The 11,863-nt window shown below is 38.1% G+C and overlaps 1 protein-coding gene across 1 annotated transcript; it reads right to left on the reverse strand.

The window, feature by feature from the left end:
* Positions 1–3,588: 3,588 nt before the first annotated feature.
* Positions 3,589–10,151, reverse strand: ncam3 (neural cell adhesion molecule 3). The gene is made up of 16 exons (XM_053327271.1): positions 10,082–10,151; positions 9,328–9,399; positions 8,989–9,183; positions 8,636–8,773; positions 7,710–7,853; positions 7,315–7,432; positions 6,697–6,851; positions 6,194–6,333; positions 5,911–6,046; positions 5,621–5,782; positions 5,365–5,484; positions 5,116–5,118; positions 4,590–4,717; positions 4,212–4,380; positions 3,810–3,996; positions 3,589–3,715 (listed from the first exon to the last, which is right to left on the reverse strand). Exons 1-16 carry the CDS (start codon positions 10,149–10,151, stop codon positions 3,589–3,591), a joined length of 2,064 nt encoding a protein of 687 aa, XP_053183246.1.
* Positions 10,152–11,863: the final 1,712 nt, after the last annotated feature.

Here is an 11,863-nt window from a genome sequence, read left to right on the forward strand (position 1 = left end):
CGCTCAGAAGAGTCACAGTAGCAGCAGCGTGATTAAATGCTCACAGTAGACTGAAGTGAAACTGAAGTACACAAGTGCCCTATATATGTATTTATGTTAAGGCTATTCGCAGTTGTGTTTATTTACATTTATGTTAGTTATGTATTAAGCGTACAAGAAAAGGCAGCTAAAACCATAGACATACGTATAGGTATGTCTATAGCTAAAACCTTCAGCCGCTGTGTTAGCATGTCAGCACGCTAGTTTTATGGTAATGTTTGACTTCACCTTGTAATATTATTGTTGGTATAAAAGTTGATATATAATGCTGGTTTCACTCTCAGCCTGTTTTCTCACATAAGTACGAAAACAGGCTCTATTTTAGTGTTAGTTTTCATTTTCGTCAATTCTATTGACAATGTTATTCATTTATTTGTTTATTAATTACAGGAGGGCCGCTCAGTCATATCAAACACTGTGACGAAAATCACATAGTTCACATAAAGTCGGCTTAATAATCATATATATAAGTGTGTCTGTGTGTGTGTGTTCATAATGTCTCACAATGAGACACTGAGATATACACTTAGCAAATCTAAATGACCCTGACAGAATAATAGCCTCGTGAAAATTGAATAACTGAAGAAATGTAATATTTAGAAAACCCATATGCCTTTAACTGCTGTTTTCCTGGTGGGAGGTGCTGTTTTAACCTTCCTGTTGTCCTCGAGGCAAGGAAGTAAGGCAGGAAGAAGTAAGGAAGGAAAGAAGGGAGGAAGGAAGGGAGAGAGGAAGGAAGGGAGAAAGAAGGAAGAGAGGAGGGAGCAAGGAAGGAAGGGAGGAAAGGAAAGAAGGAACAGTCAAAACAGACGGGGTCAATTTGACGACACAAAGGTTAAAAGGTATTGGTTATTGATTAGTACATTTAAAATAAGGTCTAAAAAGTCAACTAAGACATGTTTAGTGGATGCATGTCTAGGCGTTTCCCTTTTTCTCTTAATTGATTAAGGTCCAGACTCTAGACCACAACCCATACGCTGTCTCTCTGTAAGTCATGGCCTGTTGCTCTTTTGTGGTGGATTTTGTCACTGTGAATCCATCTGATCTGTGTTCGACGTCATGGGCTGCTTATGAATGGTGTGCACACGCAATTAGTCTGAATACTTGAGCCTGTGTTGAATTAATTTGATCGCGTGAACGTGGATTGGTCTTCATGGAATCGCTTTAGCCTGATCTCATTTGTTAGGCTAATTCAAGTCAGATGTTCAACAATAAGCGCCGCTTTTCTGAGCTTCTTCAAGGAACGGACCCTTGGAAGCTGCCCAGTACAACCACAGTCTGATCTGTTGGCCATTTAGCAGCAGTGGGGGTTTAGGGCGTTGCTCAAGGGCACCTCAATGGTGGTAATGACGGTTCCTAGAATTGAACTGGCAATTCTCCAGTCATAAACTTGCTTCTCTAACCTTTAGGCCACCACTGAACAAGACCAAAACCGTTTCCATTGGGTGTTACTATTTTTACTGTATGTGATAGACTTGCTGCTAAAATGAGGAAGAAAAACATTAATTTGGTGAGCAAATAACACATAAAGCTGCTTTACAGTCCATGTTTTATGAATCACAAAGATGTAACAACATGTGTATGTACAACCATGTACAGTGTTCAATACAATATTACAACAATATCACTACACTTCATTAATATGTTCAGCTAATCCTCAGACATGCATATCTTTTATGTCAAATATCTTATGAACAAAAACAGCAGTTACATTAGATTAGTAAGATGTTTGATTTGAAGCATTTTCACTTGAACAGATTTGATCACTGTAAATAATAATATGACTAAACTACAAAATAACTTACAGTATTAGTCCATTTACTTATGTAGGCTATATATATGTTTTACATGTACATTATTATTACAGGTACTTTAACAAAGGTTCTCATGATAGAAAAATAAAGCTTTTAATAACAAGTCCTCTGAGTGCACTGCTGTCCATTCAAATATGCTTTCACAGGTAAGTGCTTGACAGTAAAGCCAAAGAGTAAAGTCAAATATGGCTTTGAATTCAAAGCGTGTCATCAGCTCTTTTGTATGGCTTAAAACCAATAAATATCAGTGCATGATACATACATAATAATTCTATTAAAATTACTTTTATATTCAAATGATTATTTTATTATATCAAAATACATTACTTACTAAACTACATGTAGTTTACACTAAATTGCCCTTTAAATGGTTGATTACTATATTGAACCTAAAAAGTAAGATAATGATCAGTAGCAGACACAATGCCATGTTAATTAAAAATTAAACAATGAAAAAAAAGAAATTATATTAACACGGGCAAATATTTTTTGAAGTAAAAAAGCTGCATTACATAGGATAGTCATGATATGATTAACAAAGAGTGTAACTAAAATAATACCTTGTGTCTGTGCACAACATTCAAAATGCGGTAGGTAAACATTTGTTGTGCCTTTTACACATGTTGAGGAATAATTTATAACAACATTTTTACCCTGTAAAACACAGACGTCATGATTACCTTGTAAAAGCAAATTTGAGTTCATATATAATAAAGTTTATATTGAACTCATCTATCTCAAAGCCGTCAGTCTTCATGCAAACAGGAATCTGGGTTTTTGATCTTGAGGAGAGGATGTGATGTCAGGAGAGGCTGAACACAGGCCCGCTGTCTTCTCACTGTTTACTTTAACAACACAGAGGTCTGAAAGATGCTGTAGTTAAACTTTAAAACAGGTTGACAACATCATTCACTTTGACTTTTTCCCATAGTAGCTGTATCTGATGTAGAGACCATTGACTCTTCTTAGTCAGTTGTTTGCTGTCAATACATTATAACTTGTCATACTTCTTTCTTGTTTCTGGTTTTTCCAGTTGCTGGTCTCATGCATTGTCAGTAGGCAGTCTTCTATCTTGTGCTTTCCTGCAAGAACAAAATAATTCATCAATGACATATTGGTATACATATGCATGTAAAAATGTAAACTCTATAGTTATAATAATTTACTCTGTGCTATAAATTTGCCAGAGGAAGACCATCTTACAAACAGATCTAGCTCATGGTGATATTTTGCTTGTAACTAAATCAGTCATCGACATAGAAGTCGTCAACATACATTTGACAATAAACTCCAATTTAAAAAAGTGTGGCTGCTTGTGATGGAAGAATGATGCATGTTTTGAATGTTAGATGAATGTTTTTTCCTTTCCAGTGACAAAGAGATGTGTTCAAACAAACCAAACTTTAAATTAGGATAATGGTTAATATTACTCTTGTCATGATGAGAATCTGAAAGACTATAATAACAATGTGCTATATGTTTTAGGTTTGTGTTGACATTATGTAAAATAACTGCTTTTCAATAGGTGAAATTACTCAAAAATGTCATTTTTTCTAACTGGGTTATGCACAGTGTGAACTAAAAAAAGCATTCATGTTAAACAGAAACACAGCATTTGGTTTACTGTGACTATATAGAAATGTTGTGCATGTGAGAGTGAGTGGTGAACTGAAGACTCCAAATACAGTACTTAACACTAAATGCCCAAGTTCACTATAAAGGAGAGTGGATGTACTTACTCGTGTTTGGTAAGAGGGGCTTTGTCACAGGTGACCTCTCTGAGCTGCCCCACCTCCAGTGTCTGAATTCCTGTCTGTTGCATGCTGCCCGTCCCAGTGGATAGTCCCTTCAGCTTTACTTCTCTACAGAAGGGGGACACACAAAAGTTTGAATTACAATAATTGCAATTTGCTGACAGAGAGCATAGAAGCAGGACATAAACAGACATCCACTAACCCGTTAGTGGTCCCGTCTCCTCCTTCAAACCCTTTGAGACCCGGAATTTTCTGTCCAAAGAGTTTTACAGCAATGAACATGAGCAGACCGCAACGGTTTCTGTAACAGCAGGTGGCGTCTACCACTAAGAAGACCAGCAGGAAGATGAACATGACAATGCCAACCACAGTGCCTTTGGTCATTTTGCCTGTAGGTAGAGAGGGATGGAGGGGGAACAGAAAGACCACAAAGATTTACTTTAAAGTGGACTGAAGTTTGGAAGACTTCTTTGTTGTGGCAAGCAATATATTTTAGTGATTTGTTCATTTCAGAGCTGTTTGCATTGCCATTCTTGTTGATTGTCTGAACCAAATTTCATGGATGTTTTATGAGGATGTAGAATAACTCCTAAGGAACACATACCACCTTGTGCTGCAGTTGTGAAGTTGAGCTTGGCAGGGATAGAGGGACCATTAGCATTGACTGCCGTGACTTCCAGTTGATATTTAGTACTGAAAGACAGGGCCTTGAGGGAAACATTGCAAGCATTTGGTGGCAGCTCATCCTCAATCCACTCAGCCCCATCTTTATCCTGGTGAAAGAGAGAGAATAGGAGATGATAGAAGGGGGTGGGTGGGGGGGTGTCAGGAAATAACATGAGAGGACAAAGATTGAAAAATTGAAACACAAAACAGGGGAGAGACTTAACTTGTAAATATCACAGTGGTTTAATTTAATTATCCTTTTTCCAACAACTCAAAAGACACAAATGACAAGGAACAGATCCACACCATGCCGTACCTGTCTGTACCGTACTATGTACTTCAGCACAGGCGTTCCAACATCATCCTTGCATTTAAGAGGGATAATGGCGGCTCTTGGTTCTATTTTCTTCTCATCATCTTTCAAAACTGGACTGTCTGGTTCACCTTCAGGCAGGAAGTGCAGGGACAAAGAGAAAAGAATTGAGTGACTCTGGTGTCCAATTGTGGACTGCAACTTGTTTACATTGTGCATGTTCTCTTTTTTCGTGAGCATGCCATTGATCAGTTTCCTTTTGGGATGATAAAGTTAATCAATCAATCAAAAGAAGATAAAAAACAACATTTATAAAGTTATTGACAAATGTTATTTGAGCACTCTGGTGTAGCGTGGATATAAAAAGACTAGTTCTGCAAGGAGTAGGCTGTTGACTTTACTCATGACCATTCCTTTTCTATTAAACAGTCACAAATATTAATTAACACATACCCATTGGATTTTGTTATTATACTGAGCATTTTAGTTTATCATTGCTTACTTCATCAGATCACTGTATGTTTCTTACCTCCTGAGGATGGATGTCGGTGTATTACGTGGCGTTATCAGCAGCATGAGTGAACATCAGGCAGCAGATAATTATGGTGCAGAAATGTCATGATGGTTGGAAGAAAGATGGATAATAAAATGAATGACTGATGAGAAGGGAAAGCTTTGCTTGCCATACATATACATTTTATAAATTATTGATAAAATCAAAAAAGTGCACATAATTTGCTGTGTAGTGACAGTGTGTGTTAGTGTGTGTAACACTTACGTATTCCCTCAGTGCGGACAGTTTTTGTGTCTGAGAACTCTCCCACTCCCTCTGCATTCACGGCGGCCAAGCGCACCGTGTACGATGTGTACGGCTTGAGGGAGCTGATAACTAGTGCATCTAGAAGAGCACAAACACACAAAGACATAGTTAATGTAAAAATGATACATTATCATTTGTGGCAGAACACACACTGCTTTTCTCTTGTGACCCATGATACACGAATACAAAAGCCTTCACAAGTAGTAACTGTTACCTGAGGAGACTCTGACCTCCTCCCACTTTTCTTCAGCAAATTGCCACTGCAGGGCATAGCCTGTGATTGGTGTCCCTCCACTGACGGGTGGGGTTTTAAGGGAGAAGAGGACTGAGGTGCCCGCAGATGAGACTGACAGATAGTGAGGTGGACCGGGCTTGGCTATGGGTTAGGAGGCAGGGTGGAGGATTGAAGACGGAAATACAAATGTTAGAAAATGGCTTAAAAACAATCAAATAAAAAATGGTTGCTCAATCGGTTTTTCCTTCATCAAAGACAGAAAGTCTTACTGAGTATTGCAACATCTCTTGAGGCATTTCCAGCTGAGCCAACAGCCATGCAGGAATACAGTCCACCATCAGAGGGCACCACTTCTTTAATCACAAACACACCATCCTCAACATAGACTCGACCAGAAGTAGAGCCCTGACAGAGACAGACACACAAAGAGACCAATGACATATTAGACCAAACATGAGTTCAGAGGCATGTGAAGTGGCATGGAGTTGAATTTTCAGTGGCAATATTGTGAGAATGTGTGTATGTGTGTGTGTGTAGTATGCGTCCATGTGCTCTTACCACTGTTTGTCCATTTTGCTTGTTGAGCCAGTGTAGCTCAGGCTGAGGATGTCCAGAGACGTTACAGGACACAGATACACGGTCACCTGGTGACACATGCAGCTGCTCTGCCGACATAACCACATCTGGGGCCTCTGAAATGAAACATCTGCATTATCATGACAGTAACCACATTATCAACATTTAAAGAACCAGTATGTAGGATTTAGTGCCAACCAACTGAATTCCCCCCAATCACTAAAACACATCAATTATTATTTTCAGGTGACTATACACTATTTAAAACATTCTCATAAATATCATATTTCATTCCTGACAGGTCCATTCCCCTTGATGCCACTAAATTATACACACTGCACCTTTAAGTGTTTCCTTTTTTCTTTCCATGTGTCATTATAATACAACTGGATAAAGTAGGGTAAAAGGCTCATGATAAGTGCTGATTTATGAGTACATTTTTAGAGTTATCAGAAGTGGAAAGAAAAAGTTGAACCAACCAAATACATGAAGCATGATCATGTCGCTGCTGTCAGATATCTTGTTGCTGGCAGTGCAGAGGTATTCCCCGTAGTCTTCCCTGGCAACAGACTGTATAGTCAACTCGCTGCGGTCAGAGTTGAACTGATGATGTGAGGGGTCATAAGGCACCGGCCTAGAAGTGGGATATGCAAAGCAAAATGCATATTGAGTGATGATTTACAGACACAACTTAATGAGCTAGGAAAGGAGAAAAAGACGCCAAAAAAAGAGGGAGAGTGATGTCACAGAACATTAACTAAGCTAATGTTCACACACACATGCATGTATGTACACACGTGCCCACACACACACACCACTTCCTTGGACACACACACACACACTCTGCTCCACCCTCTGGCACACAGACTAGATGCATTAGCAATACTGAGAGTCAGGGACACTAGTCTACATAAGAACACAAAACAGCCCAGTTTTGTTACACATGGTAAATGTCCTCAGTCAAAATTGCAATTGAAAAAAATAATATTCATGAAAAAACATCAGTCTACTGATTAAAAAAATGCATAATGAAGGCAGTCAATTGTTATTTTTTTGTTTTATAATCAACTCTTCACAGAGGTAAAACCAGGTCTTACATGCTCCAGTTGATGTTGGGTTTTGGGTGACCCTCCACCAGACACAGCAAGGAAACGTTGGTTTCTGGTCCAGCCATCACTGTCTTCACCTCTTCTTTAATGTGCACAGAGGGAGGAACTGCAGAGCAAGGTTCATATTTTAGGCATACATGATAGTTGTTTTTTATGCATAGAGCCTAACCCTTAAAGCATCCCTAACACTCCATGACAGCTTTTTCTTTTATCTTCTCTCAATGAATGATCATGGGTGTCAATATCTTACTTAAAAGTTATTTAACAGCATCTATAGCTGCTCATGCACACATTACATTTTTCAAGAACTAAAAACACGTGTCATAATAGATTTTTAGAGACACTGGTCTCTATTTAAATCATGATGTGCAGGAGATACTAACCATTGATGACAACAGAGATGGGGAGGTCTTTACGGATAGGTCGTCCTCTGATCTGGGCCTGACATGTATATGTCCCAGCATCGTCTCCCTTAACTTTTCCAATACGAAGTGCGTTATCTTGCATCTGATGCACACGCCTTCCCTCTGAGGTGATATCAATAAATAAAGAGACAGACAGAGAGCGATGCAAGAAGAACAGACATGCAACACAGATATGCAGAGAAGTGATGGAAAGAGGAAAAGGCAGAGACAAACACACAGAAAGGTAGATTCATGATTCTGGATGAAATCCAACACTCAGTGACGTTACTGCAGCTGGACAAAGAATGAGACTGCAGAGCTTTTTCTGAGGCACCACATGGACAACAGTTATTTAGCAAAAGAGACAGTGAATTGTATGCAACTAAAACATTTCCTATCTATTCTATGTCTACATGTAAAACAGTGAGAGTTGCAGATACATCTAAATCCTTATTTAAGTCCCCCTCCACTTATAAATGTACGTTCCTTCATGTTACTTCAGTTGGATGTTTGAGCTTCACTGTGCAGAATGATGTTCAACATTCATTTGCTGAAAGTGGAAAGTTTATCTGTGCTCATTGAAATCTTAGTTAAAGGCTTGGGATTCTTGACATCACAACTATGTTTTAAGCTGATCCTAGTCCAATATTCAACTTATACAAATGTGATGTGGAAACTTGAAGCCTCCAGTGCACAAACACATAGAATTAACTTTACAGTGGAGTAGGACATATTGTGTCCAGCAGTTGAACTTTGATGAAATTTTAAGAATTTCTAAATTGGCAATTTAACTTTTTTGTGGAAACAGCACGTGAGGCACCAACTATTATAGGTAATAATAGTAAAATAGGTAATATGTTACCTATTAAGTTTAATTCCTAACAGTGCATTGGTATTGGTCTTACCATTTGAAGAGATTTCTTCCCCGTCTCGTAACCAAAGAACAGTCACTGCTGGCTGACCAGACACCAGGCATGGAACCACTGCATCTGTGCCCTGTAGAAACTCATGGTAGGTGGTGGTGCTGCCAAATGATGGACCCTCTGACAAAAGAGAAGATGGTAAGGATGCTTATTTTGTTTGCAGTAAAGCAACAATATGTTCAATATCATCATCAGTTTGGCATTTGGTTCATTAAACAATTCCTCCCATACTGAATGTGAGCAATTTCAATATTAATATCATTATACTAAACATACATTTGTATCTGTGAACAGATGCATCAACACACAATTATTGTATAATTGATATTACATACCATAAATAAACAGCTGTATGTCCTGGTCATCCTTGTGTCCGCTGTTGTATTCACAGTGACAAGTATACTTGCCTGCATCACTCATCGTAGCCTTCTCAATGTTCAATTTTGAGGAGGTCTCATCCACTGTTTCCGCTAAGTCACTATCTACATCCTCACCATCCTTTAGCCATGTTATATCTCCTTCGTCCCCAGCTAAGACAGGAGAGGAGAGGGAAAGAAAGAGACAAAGGTAAGGCAAGACAGACGGGGTTAACATAAATAAGGCTTATATTGAATTATCTAGAAAGAAGTTCAAGCTGAAATGTTGCATATACACACACAAAATTCATGACTCACCTTTACACAACAATATGATCTGCTGTCCCAACAAAACATCTTGACTAGTGGTGACAATGTTCATCTTTGCATCTAGATAAGACAGGACAGGGAAAAATCTTACTGACAGTTTTCCACTTAACAATCACCTGATCCAAATTGATGCTCTGTGGGAAAGTTCAAGTCATTTGATGACATCAGATTAATTTAATATCAATCTTATTTTTTTGAACATTTTTTATAGCTTTCTAACTAACAACAAAGTCAGGGAGGTAATGATTTACATTAAAATTAAAATGTAATATGATACATAATAACAACACTGTGCTTCTAAAGTGGGAAGAGAGTCTACATTATGACATGAAACAGTGCTTTCAAATAACATCATAGTTCATAATATGACAAAAGGCATGAACAAAAACTGATTGCAATACATAACTATAAAATCTATTTATAGCTATAGGGTGAAAAAAACTGCAAAACATCAGCTAAATCAAAATATCTTTTTCTTTTCGGAATGTTTAGATGAGCAGAAACCAACTGAAACCAGTGTCTTCCCTGTTTATACAGATATGGAAACTTGAGTCTGGGGATAGAAAGAAGTTAGATAATGGTTATTTCCCAAGGAAATCCAATGCTTACACTTAAAAAGACCAATATAAGCTCACTGAGCCAGAAACAACTTCTGCTTACTCTTGCTTTGTGATGTGGATCAAAACATGTCATTACAACACTGTCTTTGCAGATAAATCCAAATAATGTAAAATTATCTCACCTGTGGGGTAAACCAGCAGCAGCAGCAGCAGCAGGGCCATTCTCAGGATGGAAGCTGAGTGGTTCATCATGTTCACCTCTGATCACCAGTCCACAGTTTGACTTTTGGGTTTTCACCTCAACTGGACAAAAACACTCAAATGTTTTATCTAATAAAGTTTACACCTAAAGAAACCTCAACAATCTGTAACCCAGTATCACACTGACACTCAAGACACCTGTTCTGCTGCCTACCATAACTATGACAGGGAAAGGGTCTGTGTCAGAGGTTATATAGGGCAGCACAGGATAGAAGAGGAAACGAAAAGTGGGTGGGGGGAAGAGAGAGCAAGCAAAGAGTTTCCCATCCCTCTTTTGACTGCAACAGAGTCATTGTTGATCATCCATGAAGAGAAATTCAGTGCCTCCCCCTGCCATCCCTTTCCTTTTTCTCCTTCTTTGTTGCCTCATTTTTCTGTCATTATTTTTCTATATCTTCACCTATTTTTATTTTCTTTCTACCTCCTTCCTCTCTCCTTCTCCTCTCTCCCCCCACCCTTTCCCTCCAGGATGAAAGAAAGGGAGGCAGCCCCTCAGGGGAAGAAGAGATGGGGAAAGATATTATTATCATTCCATCGTTTTTTCCTCTCTCATTTAAAAATGGCCACTATCGTAGCTGTTTCACCATCATCCAAGTTCCTAGTCCACTTTATCTGCAGATTATTTCAACTTTGACTCATTTTGGACTTCCAAATCTAATTATCTTGTGAGAACACTGAATTAATGTCCGTTTCACGATGTTGTATTCCAAACTGTCACAAGCACATTACTAACCACTATCTTGATGTCCACATTAAACAAATTATACACAGCTAAACACATTGTACGTTAGTTTTTGTACATGGTCAAAACTTGTTTCAATCCAAACGTTTCCTCTACATCCTAGAAGCACATTTGGGGGGGGGGGGGGGGGGCATTGTTGTACATGTGCATCACAGCACAATCTGCTGTTTGCAAACAACAAAAATATAAAATAAAATAAAGTTATTGCAATCTAGCAACCAAGAACACAAAAAGAGGTGAAATCATGTTCATGGATGAGGTAATTTATTGTCATGATATAATTTCATTTTAATAAAATAGCAATGTATGAAAAATAAATGATGTTAGCTAATGTTCATTTGATGGAGACAGCTTCGGCAACAGAATATGGAGCAAATGTAATTAAAAGTCTCCATCATATACTGTTGTAATACAAACAGCAAACAATAGAGTGGCTAGCTAGCTAGTTTGTCGAGTTCCTTCATTGTATCATGTGTTTCTCTGGAGGTTATAGCAAGTAGAGTTAGTAAAGGACACCATTGACATGTGCCAAGATGAAACTGTTACTTTGATTAAAATTATGGATTTCTCTGGGTTTGAGCATTTTTGGAATTTTTGGGATAATATAAATCCACAACTCAACAAAACATACAACATACTGTATGTCTAGTCATTTTTGACTCCACCCTTATGTGCAAAAGTTACATATTATGTCTTAAAATAATCCTGGTACATATAGAGCATGTGATTATAATAGAAACAACAAAGTGGCTCTCAAAGCAACAGTCTTTTCAAACACATGCACAGCTTTTGTACCAAATTCATCACCATTGTCATGTGATGAAAACTATATCCTGTAGGATGCTGGGCTCCACACTTCATTTTGTAAAACCCAATTTACTTCAAAGAAAACATTTTGAAGACAACTTTAATGGCATTAATGGCAATAGAAATAGACTTTAAACTTGTATACAATTGCTTT

This window comes from Scomber japonicus, chromosome 10 (assembly GCF_027409825.1).
Source record: "Scomber japonicus isolate fScoJap1 chromosome 10, fScoJap1.pri, whole genome shotgun sequence".
NCBI lineage: Eukaryota > Metazoa > Chordata > Actinopteri > Scombriformes > Scombridae > Scomber > Scomber japonicus.

What these genes read in the sequence shown, in the direction of transcription:
- ncam3 (XM_053327271.1), bottom strand. Translation starts at nt 10,151, where the DNA reads ATGATGAACCACTCAGCTTCCATCCTGAGAATGGCCCTGCTGCTGCTG. An exon ending in GGAAGAAATCTCTTCAAATG is followed by an intron (nt 7,854 to 8,635) that starts GTAAGACCAATA and finishes ATATCACCTCAG; the next exon opens with AGGGAAGGCGTGTGCATCAG. An exon ending in CACAACTGCAGCACAAGGTG is followed by an intron (nt 3,997 to 4,211) that starts GTATGTGTTCCT and finishes CTCTACCTACAG; the next exon opens with GCAAAATGACCAAAGGCACT.